The 21783-nt window shown below is 40.6% G+C and overlaps 1 protein-coding gene across 1 annotated transcript in view; it reads right to left on the bottom strand.

Annotated features, from left to right (window-relative positions):
- The window catches only part of cog6 (component of oligomeric golgi complex 6), a 90248-nt gene that overhangs the window by 28308 nt on the left and 40157 nt on the right, over nt 1-21783 (bottom strand). Inside the window, exons 5-7 of the mRNA XM_063054377.1 lie at nt 7017-7128; nt 6637-6719; nt 4250-4320 (exon numbers count right to left, since the gene is read on the bottom strand). Of these exons, the coding sequence (XP_062910447.1) occupies nt 4250-4320; nt 6637-6719; nt 7017-7128 (266 nt within the window). The remainder of the gene's footprint in view (nt 1-4249; nt 4321-6636; nt 6720-7016; nt 7129-21783) is intronic.

The raw sequence follows: 21783 nt of genomic DNA, 5'->3' as shown, positions 1-21783 counted from the left end.
AGAAGGATAGGACTGGACCTAGGATTGAGATTTTTGATTGGAGAAAGGCTAACTTTGAGGAGATGCGAAAGGATTTAGAAGGAGTGGATTGGGACAATTTGTTTTATGGGAAGGATGTAATAGAGAAATGGAGGTCATTTAAAGGTGAAATTTTGAGGGTACAGGATCTTTATGTTCCTGTTAGGTTGAAAGGAAAGGTTAAAAGTTTGAGAGAGCCATGGTTTTCAAGGGATATTGGAAACATGGTTCAGAAAAAGAGAGGGATCTACAATAAATACAGGCAGCTTGGGGTTAATGAGGTGCTCGAGGAATGTAAAGAATGTAAAAATAATCTTAAGAAAGAAATTAGAAAAACTAAAAGAAGATACGAGGCTGCTTTGCCAAGTAAGGTGAAAATAAATCCAAAAGGTTTCTACAGTTATGTTAGTGGCAAAAGGATAGTGAGGGATAAAATTGGTCCCTTAGAGAATCAGAGTGGACAGCTATGTGCGGAGCCAAAAGAGATGGGGGGAGATTTTGAACAATTTCATTTCTTCAGTATTCACTAAGGAAAAGGATATTGAATTGTGTAAAATAAAGGAAACAAGGAGGGTCGTTATGGAAAGTATGACGATTAAAGAAGAGGAAGTACTGGCTTTTTTAAGGAATATAAAAGTGGATAAGTCTCCGGGTCTGGACAAGATATTCCCTAGGACCTTGAGGGAAGTTAGTGTGGAAATAGCAGGGCTCTGAAAGAAATATTTCACATGTCATTAGAAATGGGAATGGTGCTGGAGGATTGGCGTATTGCTCATGTAGCTCCATTGTTTAAAAAGGGTTAAAAAGAGTAAACCTAGCAATTATCGGCCTGTGAGTTTGACGTCAGTGGTGAGTAAATTGATGGAAAGTATTCTTAGAAATGGTATATATAATTATCTGGATAGACAGGGTCTGATTAGGAACAGTCAACATGGATTTGTGCGTGGAAGGTCATGTTTGACAAATCTTATTGAATTTTTTGAAGAGGTTACTAGGAATGTTGACGAGGGTAAAGCGGTGGATGTTGTCTATATGGACTTTAGTAAGGCCTTTGACAAGGTTCCACACAGAAGGTTAGTTAGGAAGGTTCAATCGTTAGGCATTAATATCGAAGTAGTAAAATGGATTCAGCAGTGGCTGGATGGGAGACGCTAGAGAGTAGTGGTGGATAACTATGTGCCAGCTTGGAGGACGGTGTGTAGCGGTGTGCCTCAGGGATCTGTACTGGGTCCAATGTTGTTTGTCATATATATTAATGATCTGGATGATGGGGTGGTAAATTGGATTAGTAAGTATACAGATGATACTAAGATAGGTGGTGTTGTGGATAATGAAGTAGGTTTTCAAAGCTTGCAGAGAGATTTAGGACAGTTAGAAGAGTGGGCTGAAAGATGGCAGATGGAGTTTAATGCTGAAAAATGTGAGGTGCTACATTTTGGTAGAACTAATCAAAATAGGACATACATTGTAAATAGTAGGGCATTGAAGAATGCTGTAGAACAGAGGGATCTAGGAATAATGGTGCTTAGTTCCCTGAAGGTAGAATCTCATGTCGATAGGGTGGTGAAGAAAGCTTTTGGTATGCTGGCCTTTATTAATCAGAGCATTGAGTATAGGAGTTGGGATGTAATGTTGAAATTGTATAAGGCATTGGTGAGGCCAAATTTGGAGTACTGTGTACAGTTCTGGTCACCGAATTATAGGAAAGATGACAATAAAATTGAGAGAGTACAGAGGAGGTTTACTAAAATGTTGCCTGGGTTTCATCTCCAAAGTTACAGAGAAAGGTTGAACAAGTTAGGTCTTTATTCTTTGGAGCGTAGAAGGTTGAGAGGGGACTTGATAGAGGTGTTTAAGATTATGAGGGGGATTGATAGAGTTGACGTGGATAGGCTTTTTCCATTGAGAATGGGGGAGATTCAAACAAGAGGACTTGAGTTGAGAGTTAAAGGGCAAAAGTTTAGGGGTAACATGAGGGGGAACTTCTTTACTCAGAGAGTGGTAGCTGTGTGGAACGAGCTTCCAGCAGAAGTGGTTGAGGCAGGTTCGATGTTGTCATTTAAAGTTAAATTTAAAGTTAGATATATGGACAGGAAAGGAATGGAGGGTTATGGGTTGAGTGCAGGTCGGTGGGACTAGGTGAGAGTAAGAGTTTGGCACGGACTAGAAGGGTCGAGATGGCCTGTTTCTGTGCTGTAATTGTTATATGGTTATATGTTATATGGTTAAATCGGCGGGAGGAGAAGATGGCAGCGCGCCGTGTGTGCGCAGCTCTCCGGTGAAAAATGATGTCGTATCTGTCAAATAGGGGCCGTGGACAATTCTGATTTGATGGAGAATGGACGTGAAAGCACAGAGAAACATCTGGAGAAATTTCTGAAACGCCCATCTGCTGCTGTCGTTACTATGTAGTCGGGAATCTTTCGGAGGGTAGGCCTCAAAATCCCCGGCCTTGCCTGCTTTTGGCGACTGAGAAGGAGGTCAAATCGTTCGGCAGAGATGCCGCTCAGTACTCGGTGTCGGAGAGCTGATCAGAGCTCGAAGTTTTCGGATGACTCAGAGTCGAACTGGGGTCAGCAAGGCAGGGAGAGTTTTTCTTCCTTCTCCCATCAGCGTGAGATGTGGGACATTTGAGAAACTTTGAAATTTACTGTGCTCACGGACTTTCTTCATCAGGTTATGGTATTGTTACACTGTTTGTAACTATATGTATAATTATGTGGTTTTGTCAGTTTTTTCAGTCTTGGTTTGTCCTGTGTTTTGTGATATCACACCAGAGGAAATAATGTATCATTTCTTAATGCATGCATTACTAAATGACAATTAAAAGGGGACTACGTGTCTTCATAATCTAAATCATGATGCTCCTTCCACCACGACGTTTTAGAGTTTATGTGCAATACCCTTTTTCCTCCAAATGTAGCAAGATGTATTTGTGCCAAAAAGTTCAACTTTTGTCTCATCTGTCCACAGAATATTGTCCCAGAAGCATTGTACTCAGGTGGTCTTTTGCAAACTTGAGACATGCTGCAATATTTTTTTTTTGGAGAGCAGTGGTTTCCCCTACAATGTCCTTCCATGAACACCATTCTTGTTCAGTGTTTTGCTCATAGTGGACACATGAAGATACTTTAGCAACTTTAGCAAGTTCTAGAGATTTCTGTAGGTCTTTTGCTGTTACCCTTGAGTTCTTTTTCATCTCCTTCAGCATTGCATGTTGTGCTGTTGGTGTGATCTTTGCAGGATGCCACTCCTGGGGAGAGTAGCAACAGTACTGAGTTTCCTCCATTTGTAGACAATTTCTCTTACTGTGGACTGATGAACACTCTGGTCTTTAAAATGCTTTTGTAGCCTTTTCCAGCTTCATGCATCTCTACAATTTTTCTTCTATGGTCCTTTGAAAGTTGTTTGATCAAGGGACAGTGAACATAAACAGATCTTTCTTGAGAAGAGCAGGCTCTGTCAGTAATATGACTTTGTGTGTCTTTTTTCATAGGGCAGGGCAACTCTAGAATCTACATGTCCCATTTCATCTCATTGATTTGAAAACCTCACTCCAAATAGCTTTTGCAGAGGGCACGACGTCAGAGGTTCACATACTTTTTCCAACAAATACAGGCAGCATTGGATAATTTTTCTCAATAAATAAATGAACAAGTATAATGTTTTGTGTTATTTATTTAAATAGATTCTCTTTATCTAGTTTTAGGATGCGTGAAGATCTGATCACATTTTAGGTCATATTTATGCATAAATAGAGAAAATTCTGCAGGGTTCACAAATTTTCTAGCACCACTGTATTGTCTTTTATTGTAAATAATAGTTACAATAGATTTTTTTGCCTGACAGGACACTAACAATAGACTCAATCAAATCTTGGATAAAAGGGACTTGATTACATAAATGGGGTAGGCTCAAAGCATCATATTGCCAGTTGCTCCTGCTATTTCTAATGTTCTTACATACAAGGGAATTTAACTGGTGTGTGGCACATCTAAAATTACCTTGAACTTATTCCAAAGAATAAGCCGCTGAAATAAAGTGACTATATCAAACCAAAACATGAAATAGACAGAACAGCTTTTCATTATGAATAATGTAAAAATAATTGATATATCATTCACTTATTTGAATCATTTTTAGTTTATGTGTTTTTCAAAACATCATTAACAGTCCTTTACATATATCGAACTTCAATATACTTGATATGTGCTTCTGACATCAGACATACCTTGTGCCCATCTGTAAAGTTTTTCATATGATGTCTCTTGGAGGAGGGCCATCTGTTCCATAATTTCCAAACTTTGAAATATAGAAAGGAATTAACATTCTGCAACAACGACTGACATTGTATATATAAACTTGTCTACATTGCAAATGCTGTATTACAGAGAAAGCACTTTCCTGGAAACATACACAACTTTGTAAAACAATCTGGTTTAGCAAGTAAAACTTTGATTGATTGATGAGCAATCTGGATTTACAAGTCTATATAATGAACAATATAAGAACCTACATAATTATTCAGCACTTTTTGAAAAATGGATTCATTCTCTCAAGTGCAGTCTGTCTTCTCAGACCATAAGACATAGGAACAGAAATAGGCCATTTAGCCCACTGAGACTGATCCATCATCCCTCTCAACCCAATTCTTTTGCCTTCTCCTGTAACCTTTGACACACTGACTAATCAAGAACCTATCATCCTCAAATATACTCAATGACTTGGCCTCCACTGCTGTCCATGGCAATGAATTCCACAGATTCACTACCCTTTGCCTCCTGCCAGTTGGTCAATCTTCTATCCATGCTAGTAGTTTTTCTGTAATACCATGGGCTCTTATTTTGCTAAGCAGCCTCATGTGCAGCACCTTGTCAAAGGCCTGCAAATCCAAGTAAACAGCATCCACACCCTTCCTTATCTATCCTGCCTATAGTTTCCTTAAAGAATTCCACTGCATTTGACAGGCAAGCTTTCCCCTTAAGGAAACCACACTGACTTTGGCCTACTTTATCATATGTCCCCAAATACCCTGAAGCCTTAATAATGGACTCCAACATCTTCCCAACTACTTAAATCAAGCCAACAGGCCTATAATTTCCCATCTTCTGCCTCCCTTCCTTCTTAAAGAGTGGACTGACATTTGCCGTTTTCCAGTCCTCTGGAACCATTCCAGAATCTAGTGATTCTTGAAAGATTGTTACTAATGCCTCCACAATCTCTTCAACTATCTCTTTCAGTTCCCCTGGTATGTAGTCCATCTGATCCAGGTGTCTTATTTACCTTCAGACCTTTCAGTTTCCCAGTAGCAACTACACTTACTTCTGATGACAATATACCAAACATGAATCTTCAATGTCTGTGATCTTTCAGTGTTTAGGCTATTTCACATTTGAATATTGCACAAAGTTACTGTAAAATTATCATATTGTTTGATTTTTTTTTAGAAAATGTATTACAAAAATTTTCAGTGACATTTATTTATCCAGTAATTAACTTAAAGCAAGGCTGCTGGAAGTCTGAAATAACATAAAACAAGGTGTTGGAAATACTCAGCAAGTTAACTAGCATCTGTGGAGAGAAAAATGGAGAGTGTTTCAGATCAACATCTCCCACACAAAATAGATGATTTCCAGATTCAACCTTTAGCATGTGATGAATTATTTTATTTCTGCCATTCTGAATTCCACCAATAGCTTAATTTCAGAATTAGGAATATAGAAAATTTGTCCAGAATTTCTATATTTGATTCAATGGATTCTGCTTTTCTTAAAGGCACGAGTGATGTCCCTGAAATCTGCTATTTTAATCAATAGAAGTGAAACTCCCTGACTTCAAACCATTTTTCTACATCTATATCAAGAGTAATAAACACAAAATGCTGGAGGAACTCAGCAAGTCAGGCAGCATCTAAAGAGAGGTTTCTGGCTGAGACCCTTCATGAGGAAGGGAGAAGAAGCCAGAATAGAAGGTGAGGAGAGGGCAGAGAGTACAAGCTGGCAGGTAATAGATGAAGCCAGTTGAGGGGGAAGGTAGGTGGTGGATGAGGGGGAATGAAGTGAGAAGCTGAGGTGATAAGTGGAACAGGTAAGGGGCTGAAGAAGTAATCATATAGGAGAGGAGAGTGGACGATGGGAGAAAGGGAATGAGGAGGAGCACCAGAAGGAGGTGAAGAGCGGGTGTGCCGAAGAGAAGAGATAACTTTATTATTATTTCAGCTCAGTTTTTAATAGTATTTAGCACTCATTTTACATGCTGTAATCCAGATTCATGATTGTTTTGTCTTTCAACTCTTCTATTCATCCTGAAGGAGGACGTCAGCCGACTGTTTATTCCTTTCCATAGATGCTGCCTGATCTGCTGAGTTCCACCACTATTTTGTGTGTGTGTTGCCTTGGACGTCCAGCGTCTGCAAAATTCTTGTGTTCATCTTCTACTCAACTTTGCTGCTGTTAAATACCTTACTCCATAGCTTATAAGCAAGATTATCTCTCTCATGGTGCTGTTCAGATGTAATATTTTGTTACTGTTCCTTATAATTTCTCAAATCAAACCAAAATGCTTCATAAGTTGGAAAATAGAAGTTCATGCAGAAGAACAATTAAGGATATTCCTTACCCTGCAGTTTGCTGGTTTGTTCGTAACAGAACCTTCACATCATTGTGAATCTGTTTCACTTTTCCAAGTGCTTTAAAGAAGTCCTAAAAGTATATACAAAATTACACAGCACAATTTTATAAACGTAATGCTTCTGCTACATAATAGACATACGATCGAAGATTGAGGATCAACTTTATTCAGCGTATCCATTTACATGTATTAGGAGTTTCCTATGATATGTTGGTCAGGGTGTGGCATACAATAAAAAAAAATATCCAAAATTATAAAGAATAAAGAATTACATAAAACAAAGATAGAGGTTAAAGGACGGATATGGAATAAATTATGCATAAATACATAAATATCAGCATGTATTTACAACATAATATATGGATTACCTCTGTAATCGGCCCCTCTCTCGGACCTCGAAGAATATTCAGCTCTTCTACAGTTAATTGAAACTTAGACAAGAAAGCATTTGCCACCTCAGATCGGATTTCTAATCGCTGACTGCAATTGAAATGAAAATTCAGATCAGAGATACAATTACAATTTTCTCCTTCCTGGACTATAACACCCAGCCTTCAGTATATTGGGCAAACATACACCACTGCCGCACAAAAAGAAACAGGTAGAAAAATTCGATCACATTGTACATCACTAGGCTGTCGTACCATTTTCTGCTAACCTGGTCACCAGTATATCAACTACAGCTGTTATATAAGAAAAACTGAATTGATTATGATGGAACTGGTATTCACAAGTACACCGGCTTTGTAAAAAGTGGACAAAAACAAAAGATATGGTAAACAAGTTCATTAGCTGACATCTGATCTTAGCAAATTCAAGTGCATTCCATGCCCTCTTTTCATTGCTACCATCAGAAAGGAGATACAGAAGCCTGGAAGCACACACTCTGGTTCAGGAACAGCTTCTTCCACACTCCCATCCGATTTCTAAATGGACACTGAATTCATAAACATCCCTTTTTTATTATTTCTGTTTTTGCGCCAGTATTTTTAAACTTAACTATTTAATATACATATATATCCTTACTGTAAATTTTTTTCTATATTTATCATGTATTGCATTGTACTGCTACTGCTAAATTAACAAATTTCACGGCATATGCTGATGTTAAACCTGATTCTGAAGAAAAGACAAATATAACAGTTTCAGTATCACTATTCTTTTGAACACTTTAAGAGACTTCATATTGCGCCCTTAATGCTTCGGGTGATGCTACAGTGGTTCTGAACCAATGTGCCAGTTTTCTGCCCCACTGCTCCCTGACAACAAATTCACAGAAAGACGAGGGAAAACATGGACCACTATCCCAATGTCAGGAACTACCGCTGAGCAAAGGCAAATGTTGATGATCAAATAGGCCTTGGTCAATTAACAAAAAGATTATTTGAAGTTCCAGACTCCAGACCTTTCACAAATTCCTGGCTTCCTCGCTAGCAGTGATCAACACCTTCTTAAAAATGCTCTTGAAACCTGGATTAACTCTGGCAAATTCTTCACGACACGCGAGAACTACCAACAATGGTTTCTCCACAAAATCCTCCAAATTTAGTGGAAAGGATAGGCAAACCAACATCACTGTCCTCCTCCAGGCCAACATACCCAGCACCGAGACCCAGGTAATGTAACTGACTGTGTTGGGTAGGGCATGTCACTCACATGCCAGGGTGTAGAATCCTAAAACAAACAGACTACTCCCAAGCTCTGTCACAGGAAGTGATTCAAGTACGTGCTTACATTGTTAGTGAAGGAGTGCAACATCTCTACTGATTCTTGGGAATCCCAAAGTACCCAGGGGGTGGTTTTGAGAATCCTGAGTCTATGCATCTGGAGCACACAGAAACACACAAGTCGTGGAAGGCACGTACGACTTCATGAACTACCTATCCATATTCCCTATCAGGCACCTCTGACTCCCAAATGAGGAGTCTTCCCACATTGGCCTTATAAGGGAAAAATAATGGAATTATCGCAGCAAATGACACAGTACAAAGTGAATATGACCACTTTATCTGTTTTTAATATTGATTCAACAGCGAAGATTATCTGGCATTGGAGAATAACTTACTCTTTGAAACAGTACCATGGCAACAGTCACTTTCTGGAAAGACACCGACTTACCATCTCATCTAAATAATAGTACATCTGTCACTCCATCACACCTTTGGTACTGCATAATAAAGTGAGACCAACATCTTGTGATCAAATCGCTACACTTAAAGGCAACAATACTGCCAATTGAACCACAGCCAGTAGGACAAAATTGCAGTCAGTGGGATAGGTTGAGGTTTAAGAGGAGGACAAATACAGGACTGAAGTTGTTATATTGAATGCATATGGAATCTGAAATAAGGTAGATGATCTTGTAGCACAACTAGGAGATTGGCAGGTATGACGATGTGGGTATCATGGAGTTATAGCTAAAAAACAATTGTAGTTGGGAGCTTAATATCCAAGGATACACAATCTATCAAAAGGATAGGAAGGTAGGCAGAGGAGGAAGAGCAGCTTGAGATCAAATTTTAAGAAAGAGGTGATATAGGATCAGAAGAATCCCTGTGGGTAAAGTTAATAAGCTACAAGGGTAAGAAGACTATGAGAGAAGTCATATACAGGCCTTTGAATAGTAGCCAGTATGTGGTCGACAAATTACAGTGGAGATAGAAAGTGCATGTCAGAAAGGCAATGTTACATTAGTCATGGGGATTTCAATATGTAGATGGGTTTGTAAAATCAAGTTGATGCTGGATCCCAAGAGAGGGAATTTGTGAAATGCCTCCAAAATGGCTTTCTGGAGCAGCTTGTGGTTGAGCCCACTAACAGGTCAGCAATTCTGGATTGGGTGTTGCATAATGAACCAGATATGATTAGGGAGTATAAGGTAAACCCTTATGAAAGAGTGATCATAATATGATAGAATTCATCCTGCAATTTGAGATGGAGAAGTCAGACATATCAGTATTATAGTGGAGTAAAGGGAGTTACGGAAGCATGAGTCAATTGGAAGGGGACACCAGCAGGGATGATGGCAGAGCAGCAATGGCTGAAGTTTCTGGGAGCAATTCGGAAGGCACAGAATAGGTACATCCCAAAGAAAAGGAAGTATTCTAAAGACAGGATCATACAACCATGACTGACAAGGGAAGTCAAAGCCAAGATAAAAGCGAAAGAGAAGTTAGAGAATTGGGAATTTTTTTAAAAAACCCACAGAAGGCAACCAAAAAAAGGTGAAGATGAAATATGAAGGTAAATTAGCCAACAATATCAAAAATTACACCAAAAGTATCTTCAGATTTATAAAGAGTAAAAGAAAGGTGAGAATAGATATTGGGCTGCTGGAAAATGAGGCTAGAGATAATATGGGAGACAAAGAAGTGGTGGATGGAATGAATAAGTATTTTGTGTTGGTCTTTGCTCGTAGCATGCCAGAAGTTCTAGAGTGTCAAGGGCAGAAGTGAGTGCAGCTGCTACTAAGAGGGAGATGGCACCTGGGAAACTGAAAGTTCTGATGGTAGATAAGTCAACTGGATCTAATGGAATACACCCTGGGGTTGTAAAAGCTGAAGAGATTGTGGAGGCACTAGTAATGATCTTTCAAGAATCACTAGGTTCTGGAATGGTTCTAGAGGACTAGAAAACTGCAAATGTCACTTCACTCTTCAAAAAGGGAGAGAGGCAGAAGAAAGGAAATTATAAGCCAGTTAGCTTGACCTCAGTGGTTAGGAAGATGTTGGAGTCGAGTGTTAAGAATGTGGTATCAAGGTGCCTAAAGGAACATGATAAAATAGGCCAAAATCAGTATGATTTCCTTAAGGGAGAATCTTGCCTGACAAATCTGTTGGAATTCTTTGAGGAGGTAACAAGCAGGATAGGAAAAGGAGAATCAGTGGATGTTGTGTACTTGCATTTTCAGAAGGCCTTTGACAAGGTGCCACATATGAGGCTGCTTAACAAGATAATGTTACATACTAGCATGGATAGAGCAGTGGCTGATTGGCAGGAGGTAAAAACTGGGAATAAAGGGATCCTTTTCGGATTGACTGCCAGTGACTTGTGGTGTTCCACAGGGGTCTGTGTTAGGATTGCTTCCTTTTACATTGTATGTCAAGGATTTGAATGATGAAATTGATGGTTTTGTGGCTAAGTTTGCTGACAATACAAAGATTGTATGGAGGGCAGGTAGTGTTGAGACAGTAGAGAGGCTGCAAAAGCATTTGGACAGATTAGGAGAATGAACAAAGTGATGGCAATGCACTTTGGTAGAAGGAATAAAAGCATAAACTATTTTCCAAATGGGAAGAAAATTCAAAAATCTGAGATGCAAAAGGATTAGAAAGTCCACACAGATTCCCTAAAGGCTAATTTGTAGGTTGAATCTGTAGTGAGGAAGACGAATGCAACGTTATCTATCATTCATTTCAAAAGGACTAGAGTTTGAAAGCAAGAATGTAATGCTGAGGCTGTATAAGATACTGGTGGGGCCTCTTATTTAAGAAGGGATATGCTGACATTGGAGAGGGTGCAGAGGATGCTCATGAGAAATGATTCCAGGATTGAAAGTGTTATCATATGAGCAGCAATTGAAGGCTTTGGGCCTATATTCACTAGGATTTAGAAGAATGAAGGGCGATCTCTTTGAAACCTATCAAATGTTGAAAGGCCTAGATAGAGTGGATGTGAGGCGGATCCTTTCTTTAGTGGGGGAGCCTAGCCTCAAAATAGAGGGACGTTCGTTTAGAACAGAGATGAGGAATCTCTTTAGCCAAAGGGTGGTGAATCTCTGGAATTCATTGCCACAGGCTACTGTGGAGGCCAGGAGGCCAGGTCACTGGGTTCATTTAAGGCAGAGGTTGATATGTTCTTGATTAGTTAGGGCGTGAAAGGGTATGGGGAGAAGGCAGGAGAATGGGGTTGAGAGAGAAATGCATCAGCCATGATTAAATGGCACAGCAGACTCGATGGGACAAATGGCCTAATCCTGCTCCTATGTCTTATGGTCTTTATAGACTACTACTTTTGCTAACAGACATCTCATTAAGTCCTACAGGCTCGAGACTGAATATACCTTTTTAAAAATTTAAATCACTTCCATGCAGGCTTTGGTTTTGTTATAGAGGGACAGGCAACTCAGACACAGCAGCAGACTCAATTCTAAGAGCTTTCTAGAGCCCATTGGAAGTGATAACTATCTGCAACACCTTTAAGACATTGGACTTTTGGAAGAACCATGAAATTCCCTCCCTCAGGATGTTGGTAATATTAGCTCTTTTAGCATCTGCTGAACCAAAACCCATTGCAGATAGGTGCTTCAGAATGTAAGGGACAAAGCAATTATTGACTATAGACACTTTCAGGGCTTTCAAGGAACAAACAACTTTCAGAAGCTTTATTAAGGCAACTGATCGAGCACTTCCCAAAAGTACTGCAGTTCAGATTTCTTTTTCTGAAAACTACCAAGGCAAGAAATGGATGATACGTAAATAATGATTATGTTTATCAGCTTGATGCTGGTTTATTATTGTCATATGTATCAAGATACAGTGAAAAGACTGTCTTGCATACAGTTTATACAGATCATAACATTACACAGTACATTGAGCTAGAATAAGGTAAAATAAGGTAACAAAGCAGGATGAAGTGTAAAAGCTACTGAAAAAGTGCAGTGCAGGTAAACAATAAAGTGCAACATCATAACAAGGTAGATTGTGAAGCCAAGAGTCCATCTTGTCGTACAAGAGGTCCATTCAAGAGTCTGATAACAGAGGGATAGTTCGGTCTGCAACGTGGAAATTAAGAATCCATTTCTGTAGCACCTTTCATGGCTTCAGGAGATCCTGAAGCTTTTTACTCTTCTGAGAAGTAACTACTGCTGTGATTTAGTTCCAGCTGTCGAGCCTCTACTGTTCTGCTGTCACTATTGTGGTACAGTTATTGCAGATGTCTACTGGGGGATGAGCAAGAGTGATGCTCTCTGTAGCTTTCTTACGGTTGTCACAATATATCACAGTCATTAACTCTATATGCAATACTGAGCTGATGACTTGTCATATATCTTAAGAACTACAAGTTAAAATTAGCCTTGATCCATCAGACAGCAGGTTTTGCTGTAGAGGAGATTTCAGATTCCTGAGCATCCTGTTGCAAAGATTTACAGCAGTTTGCTTAGGAATACCTAGTTTCATCTTGTACTGTACTTCAGAGAGATTCTTCACTGCTGCTTGAAATGCATCAGATGTCGCCTTAACAGCACTTATGAGATGATCTTGATATAATCATAAGGTATCCAGGAGATGGCATCTCACCGTAAAACATTGTCAGGCAGAGAATGCCTCAGAATTGTACAGTGAAATATTCCACTGTTTTGGTTTCATTGCGCTGTTTTATAAAATGTAGTACTATGAGGAATCCACATGATGGCAGCAAACATCAGCACATCATTGCACCTGAACAAAACATAGTAAATTGTACTAAAAAAAAGTCATGCAAGCTCAAGGGAGTCTTTGAATGCTCAAATCCCATTTTCCTTCTTTTTATCCACTCTTCTTCTAAATACAACTGCCCAGAAATTGCAAAGCAGAACTTTACAGTTTGTGCTGGAAGGTGCTGCAGTGATGGAACAATGAAAATCTATGTTGTTTTCAACTTGCTGTCCAAGTCCAAATTCCCCGGTATTGCTCAAAAGCAAACTTTGTGCACTCTGTCCTATATGCCATGACATTCAAATTGCATTGGGGTTGCATCATAATCATACATTCTTTTCAGTCACATTCTTCAGTCTACAGTGCATAGCTGCAATAATGATTCGGAATAAAGTCCGTAACAATGACAGATTAACAATGAAAACACAAAATAAGATTAATTTAACAACTTGTGGAACTGACCAGAATAATATGTGCTCTACTCTAAGTTAAGTCAACAAATGCACTAAAGTAAAATCAGATGTTGATCAAATTACTGAGCAAATGGTTTCTACAATTCTTATTTCCACCTTCTCCTAGAGTGCCTCACACAATAATCATAAGAGAGTCTAAGCAGTGAATAGCCGGTGTTGGTTATTAAATGACAGGTCATAGCTGACGAATCTAGTTAAGTATTTTGAAAAGGTGGCTAATGAAATGGAGTAGGGAATGCCAATATGCATTATCAAATGTATTTGGAAATCCAAATATGGTAAATAAAGTCCTACTTGGCAAAAAAAAACTGAAGTTCATGAAACCTGTCTAGAAAAAAAAAGATAGCTTGGCAGAAGAATCAAAAAATATAAATAAAAATTCGTTCACTTATGGGCAGAATGTGCTAAGAGGCAATTCAGACTGGTTTATGCTGGGCTCCATCAATCACTGCATATATGACTTATTTATTAATGAATTATTAAGGAGCACTGTCACAAGAAAGTAGTATTTATTATCAAGGACCACCACCATCCAGGCACACTCTCACTGCTGCTGCCAGTGGGAAAGGAGGTAAGGAGCGTTAGGTCAAACAACCACTAGGTTCATGAATAGTTATTACTCTTTAACCATCAGGCTCCTGAACCAGTATGAATAATCTCAACTCTGAACTGACTCCACAACCCGTGGACTCACTGGCTCATGTTCTCAGTATTCATTTACTTATTTATTTATATTTTTTATTTGTACAGATTGTCTTTTGTTCAATTGGTTGTTAAGTTTTTGTCTGTAGTTTTTCCATCGATTCCATTGTATTTCTTTGTTCTACTGTGAATGCCTGCAAGAAAATAAATCTCAATGTAGTATATGGCGACATATACTATGGACTTTGATGATAAATTTACTTTGAACTTTTGACTCATGATGGTTTAGAAAATCACTCAAAAAAGTTTGATAGTAACATCACTTTGCAACACACAGCTTTGGAATCAGTGAGGATAGAACCATCAAAATTATGTTATTAATACGTTATACCAATAGGAACAATTGTGAAACACTTTGAGGCAAATGTGAGATCAAAATTTTTAGCCCCTAGAGAGAGTAAGTGATGATAAACTGAGCTGGAAACTATGGAATTCCAAAGAAGTCCATGGGCCCATGGATTGTACATCAATGAACAGCACAGGAACAGGTCATTTGACCCACAATGCTATGCTGAACCAGCTAAAAAGCAAAACAAGATCACCCAAACATTAAACTCTCCTATCTACACCATGTCCATATCCCTCCACATTCTTGACATCCATGACAAACATCTCCTAAAAGTTTCTAGTGTATTTGCCTCTACCACCATACCAGACAGCTTATTCCAGGCATCTACGACTCTGAATTAAAAAAAAACTTACCCCTCACATTCCCCTTGAAGCTTCTCCCTCTCACCTTCAATACATGCCCTCTGGTACTAGACATTTCAACCCTGGAAACAGATACTCTCTGCCCAATCTATCTCTGCCTTTCATAATCCTATAAACCTCTATCAGATCTCCCCTCAGCCTCCTGTGCTTCAGAGAAAACAACCCAAGTTTATCCAGCCTCTCATGACAACACGTCCTCTAAACCAGGCAGCATCCAGTAAACCTCAACATCCTTCCTATAGTGGAGCAGCCAGAACTGTATGCAATACTCCAGATGTGGCCTAACCACAGTGTTATAAAGTCACTACCTAACCTCTTAAGTTTTGAATTCAATGCCTCAATTAATGAAAGCGAGCATTCCGGAAGTCTTCTTAATCACCTTATCGATCTGTGCGGCCACTTTCAAAGAGTTATGAACTTGGATCCCAAAATCTCTCTGTTCAAAAACACTGTTAAAGATCTTACCCATAACAGTGTACTCTCTCCTTCCATTTGCTCTGCCAAGGTGCAACACCTCACATTTATCTATTTATCTGGGTTAAAATCCATCTGTCATTTCACTGCCCATATCTACAAATGATCTATATCCTACTGTATTTTTTGCCAGTCTTCCACACTATCCACAACACCACCAATCTTGGTATTATCTGCAAACTTACTAACCCACCCATTTATATTTTCATCCAGGTAAACAAAAATCCCCAAAAAGCCAATGAAGTGCTGGCCTTCCTATCTATAGGACCAATATAAATAAGGTGAAGTTATTCTGCAGCAATATAAAGCTTTGATTAATCTACACCTGTAGAATTGTAAACAATTTTGGGCACAATGCCTGAAGACAGATATGTGGACCTTAGAGGCAAATGGCCCTGATGAAGTATCTCGGACCAAAACGTCAACGCTTTATTCCTTTCCATAAATGCCACCTGATCTGCTGAGTTCCTCCAGCATTTTGTATGTGTCAGTACAGTATAGACGTTTGAGAGAATCTGTGGATTTAGCAGATCTAAATAATGAAAAGAGTTTGAAAAGTTATGGTGTTTGTTCAAAGGCTTCAAGATAATAAGAAAAATCGATAAGCCAGATAAAGGGAATTTGTTTGCTTTGACTAAGACGACCAGTGCTTTGTTTGGAAAACAGTCAAAGAATAAGAACCAAGCAAAGAGTGGTCAGGGAAGAAAATATTTCAGCACCATGCTTTAACTGAAACATAGAGAAGATCACAGTGTGACTTTTGTTCTGGGTTAGTTGCAAAGGCTACCCCAAGCTGTAGAAGAAATGCTGAATATCTTCCCACAAACTGAAATTTTACAAGCAATAGGTAAAATTATATAGCAAACATTTAAATTCCAATCTCAAAGTAAATTTAACAAGCCTCCAAAAAATTGAAATTCACCATAGTCAACACCACCACTGCTTGAGATCCCTCCCCATCATCAATAAACCTAATTCACTCCTGAAAAGGTATTAAAGTAACTTCCTTTCCATCCCTATCCCCCTCCCAAAGCTCTCACACCCATACCACCACCAGTTCCCTTATACTCCATACCAGCACCACCTCCTTCAGCCTAACTCTCACAGGAGAGTAAACAGGAAGAGTAAGTTATTGTATGTAGAATTCAAATCATTTATGACATGGGTGAAAGTTGTATGGATTGCACACAGACAAGTTTGGATCGGGACTACAGAGCGTCGTGGGAGCTGAACTCTGAAGGAAGGCAGTTTTTTTTAAAAACTTCTTCGAGTGGAAGAAGGGCGAGACTGCGCAGGCGCGTGATGTCAGCAGGACCGCGCAGAGAGTTTAAATAGGCAGGTTTACTACCAACGGCTCTCCTTTGGATCGGGACTATAGAGCGTCGTGGGAGCTGAACTCTGAAGGAAGGCAGTTGTTTTTAAAAACTTCTTCGAGTGGAAGAAGGGCGAGACTGCACAGACGCATGACGTCAGCAGGACCACGTGGAGAGTTTAAAAAGGAGACCACCCTATACAGCGGGCCGCTGTCAGAGCGGGCAGCGGAGTGAGTGGGAGCAGAATATAGGGCTTTGGTTTCAACGGGCTTCGGCGATAAATGGGAAGAAGTGAGAGTGAAGCACCAACTCTTTTTTTTCTCCCCCCCCACCCCTTTCGCGAATCGGCCCGGACAGACAGGAACAGCAGGGCTCTCACAGCTAACGGTACGAGCTAACGATTTAAAAAGTTCGTCTGTTTGGCGAGGTAATTAGGTAATTACACTTATTTTTCCTGTTTCATTCCTGTAGAATTAGATAGCATGCCTGCAGGGTTAGTGCTTTGCTCAGGGTGTCAGATGTGGGAACCCTGGGAGACTTCCAGTTTCCCTGATGGCCGCATCTGCGCCAGGTGCACCGAGATGCAGCTCCTCAGAGACCGTGTTAGGGATCTGGAGCTGCAGCTTCATGACCTACTGCTTATCAGGGAAAGTGAAGAGGTGATAGCCAGGAGCTACAGGGAGGTAGTCATCCCTAGGCTACAGGGGTCAGAAAACTGGGTCACTGTCAAGAGAGGGAAGGGAAGTGCCCAGATAGTGGAGAGCACCCCTGTGGCTGTCCCCCTCAGCAACAAATATCTTGTTCTGGATGCTGTTGAGGGGGATGACTTGACGGGGGATGCCCACGGTGACCGGGTCTCTGGCACTGAGCCTGGCGCTGTTGTGCAGGAGAGAAGGAGGGAGAAGAGAAATGCGGTAGTCGTGGGGTATTCCATAGTCAGGGGAATAGACAGGAGATTCTGTGAGCCTGACAGAGATACCTGCATGGTGTGTTGTCTCCCAGGTGCCAGGTTACGGGATGTCTCGGATCGGGTCCTGAATATTCTAAAGGGGGAGGGTGAGCAGCCAGTTGTCTTGGTACATGTTGGTACCAATGACATAGATAGGACAAAGGAGGAGGTCCTGAAGAGAGATTTCCAGGAGTTAGGAAGGAAGCTGAGAAGCAGGACCTCCAGGGTAGTAATCTCGGGATTGCTACCTGTGCCACGTGCTAGCAAGGGCAAGAGTAGTCGGATCAGGCAGATGAATGTGTGGCTGAGAGACTGGTGTAGGGAGCTGGGCTTCAGATTCTTGGATAATTGGGATCTCTTCTGGGGGAAGTATGACCTGTTCAAAAAGGACAGGTTACACCTGAACCCGAAGGGGACCAATATCCTGGCAGGAAAGTTTAACAGAGCTGTTAGGGAGGGTTTAAACTAATTTGGCAGGGGGATGGGAACCGGAATGATAGAGCGGAGGAAGGGGAAAACAGAAATAAATCTAAGATAGTGAGCAGTAACGATGTCAGGAAAGACAGGCAGGTGATGGGGCAAATTTGTAGCCATTGGGATGAGTTGCAGTGCAATAAAGTTGCAGTGAAATCAAAGCAAAAAGTATCAAATACTGGTCTTAAGGTGTTGTACTTAAATGCACGCAGCATAAGGAATAAGGTGGATGATCTTGTCGTACAGCTACAGATTGGCAGGTATGATATTGTGGCCATCACTGAGACGTGGCTAAAGGATGCCTGTCTCTGGGAGCTGAACGTCCAAGGATACACGGTGTATCGAAAGGATAGGAAGGTAGGCAGAGGGGGAGGCGTGGCATTATTGGTAAGAAATGATATTAAATCATTAGAAAGAGGTGATATAGGATCGGAGGGTGCAGAATCTTTATGAGTTGAGCTAAGAAATAGCAGGGGTAAAACGACCCTGATGGCAGTTATTTATAGGCCTCCAAACAGCTGCAGGGATGTGGACTACAAATTACAACAGGAAATAGAAAAGGCTTGTCAGAAGGGCAGTGTTATGATAATTGTGGGGGATTTTAACATGGGAGTAGATTGGGAAAATCAGGTCAGCACTGGATCTCAAGAGAGAGAATTTGTAGAATGTCTGCGAGATGGTTTTTTAGAACAGCTTGTTGTTGAGCCTACTAGGGGATCAGCTGTTCTGGATTGGGTATTATGTAATGAACCGGAGGTGATTGGAGAGATTGAGGTGAAGGAACCCTTAGGAGGCAGTGATCATAACATGATTGAGTTCACTGTGAAATTAGAGAAAGAGAAGCCGAAATCTGATGTGTCGGTATTTCAGTGGAGTAAAGGAAATTACAGTGGCATGAGAGAGGAACTGGCCAAAGTTGACTGGAAAGAGACACTGGCGGGAAAGACAGCAGAGCAGCAGTGGCTGGAGTATATGCGAGAAATGAGGAATGTGCAAGACAGGTATATTCCAAAAAAGAAGAAATTTGAGTGGAAAAAGGATGCAATCGTGGTTGACAAGAGAAGTCAAAGCCAAAGTTAAAGCAAAAGAGAGGGCATACAAGGAAGCAAAAATTAGTTGGAAGAGAGGGGATTGGGAGGTTTTTAAAACTTTACAAAAGGAAACCAAGAAGGTCATTAAGAGAGAAAAGATTAACTATGAAAGGAAGCTAGCAAATAATATCAAAGAGGATACTAAAAGCTTTTTCAAGTATATAAAGAGTAAAAGACAGGTGAGAGTAGATATAGGACCGATAGAAAATGATGCTGGAGAAATTGTAATGGGAGATGAGGAGATGGCAGAGGAATTGAACAAGTATTTTGCATCAGTCTTCACTGAGGAAGACAGCAGGATACCGGACACTCAAGGGTGGCAGGGAAGAGAAATGCGCGCAGTCACAATTACGACAGAGAAAGTACTCAGGAAGCTGAATAGGCTAAAGGTAGATAAATCTCCTGGACTAGATGGAATGCACCCTCGTGTTCTGAAGGAAGTAGCTGTGGAGATTGCGGAGGCATTAGCGATGATCTTTCAAAAGTCGATAGATTCTGGCATGGTTCCGGAGGACTGGAAGATTGCAAATGTCACTCCGCTATTTAAGAAGGGGGCAAGGAAGCAAAAAGGAAATTATAGACCTGTTAGCTTGACATCCGTGGTTGGGAAGTTGTTGGAGTCGATTGTCAAGGATGAGGTTACAGAGTACCTGGAGGCATATGACAAGATAGGCAGAACTCAGCATGGATTCCTTAAAGGAAAATCCTGCCTGACAAACCTATTACAATTTTTTGAGGAAATTACCAGTAGGCTAGACAAGGGAGATGCAGTGGATGTTGTATATTTGGATTTTCAGAAGGCCTTTGACAAGGCGCCACACATGAGGCTACTTAACAAGATAAGAGCCCATGGAATTACGGGTAAGTTACATACGTGGATAGAGCATTGGCTGATTGGCAGGAAGCAGAGAGTGGGAATAAAGGGATCCTATTCTGGTTGGCTGCCGGTTACCAGTGGTGTTCCACAGGGATCAGTGTTGGGGCCGCTTCTTTTTTACATTGTATATCAACGATTTAGATTATGGAATAGATGGCTTTGTGGCTAAGTTTGCTGATGATACGAAGATAGGTGGAGGGGCCGGTAGTGCTGAGGAAACGGAGAGTCTGCAGAGAGACTTGGATAGATTGGAAGAATGGGCAGAGAAGTGGCAAATGAAGTACAATGTTGGAAAGTGTATGGTTATGCACTTTGGCAGAAAAAATAAACGGGCAAACTATTATTTAAATGGGGAAAGAATTCAAAGTTCTGAGATGCAACGGGACTTGGGAGTCCTCGTACAGGATACCCTTAAAGTTAACCTCCAGGTTGAGTCAGTAGTGAAGAAGGCGAATGCAATGTTGGCATTCATTTCTAGAAGAATAGAGTATAGGAGCAGGGATGTGATGTTGAGGCTCTATAAGGCGCTGGCGAGACCTCACTTGGAGTACTGTGGGCAGTTTTGGTCTCCTTATTTAAGAAAGGATGTGCTGACGTTGGAGAGGGTACAGAGAAGATTCACTAGAATGATTCCGGGAATGAGAGGGTTAACATATGAGGAACGTTTGTCCGCTCTTGGACTGTATTCCTTGGAGTTTAGAAGAATGAGGGGAGACCTCAGAGAAATATTTCGAATGTTAAAAGGCATGGACAGAGTGGATGTGGCAAAGTTGTTTCCCATGATGGGGGAGTCTAGTACGAGAGGGCATGACTTAAGGATTGAAGGGCGCCCTTTCAGAACAGAAATGCGAAGAAATTTTTTTAGTCAGAGGGTGGTGAATCTATGGAATTTGTTGCCACGGGCAGCAGTGGAGGCCAAGTCATTGGGTGTATTTAAGGCAGAGATTGATAGGTATCTGAGTAGCCAGGGCATCAAAGATTATGGTGAGAAGGCAGGAGAGTGGGACTAAATAGGAGAAAATGGATCAGCTCATGATAAAATGGCGGAACAGACTCGATGGGCCGAATGGCCTACTTCTGCTCCTTTGTCTTATGGTCTAAGTTTCACCCATGCCATATACTGATTCAAATTTCCTTTGCAGGAGGTTGAGCTAACTTGAACTGATGTCAGCTCTTTAAAACTTGGTTGCAATTGGAGTTTGCAAAGCGAGAGCAAATTATCAACAGAAATATGTCTCTTGTCGTTCAACGGTGTATGTTTTCTGGGTCAATACTGGTGTGGGCTGTCTACTGACACAAGGGCCAGGAGATTCCATCTGAACATAGACCTAAATAGAGATCCCAAAGTGGAAGCTGCTGTTGGATTGATAAAAAGCCAATTAGAAGACTATTTTCCTGACTTTCAATAAAAAAAAGCCCACAAGCACAGAAGTTAGTTGCAGAAGAAACTTTAGACAAACCATCATAAGATAAGCTTGAAAATATCACCACTTCAACAGGGTAAACAATTAATAGATATCTCAATGCTCACATCGATTGACAAATATAGGTGCTAAGCACAACACTGAGTACTATAAGGCCAGGTTCCTAGAATGCCCTGATAGTCTTTGACATGTGGTACAACTTGGAGGAAAAACTTTGCCCCTTTAAACTTC

This window comes from Mobula hypostoma, chromosome 7, assembly GCF_963921235.1.
Source record: "Mobula hypostoma chromosome 7, sMobHyp1.1, whole genome shotgun sequence".
NCBI classification, from domain to species: Eukaryota; Metazoa; Chordata; class Chondrichthyes; order Myliobatiformes; family Myliobatidae; genus Mobula; species Mobula hypostoma.
The sequence above is the reverse complement of the archived record's forward strand: the minus strand, read 5'-3'. Positions and strand labels throughout refer to the sequence as shown.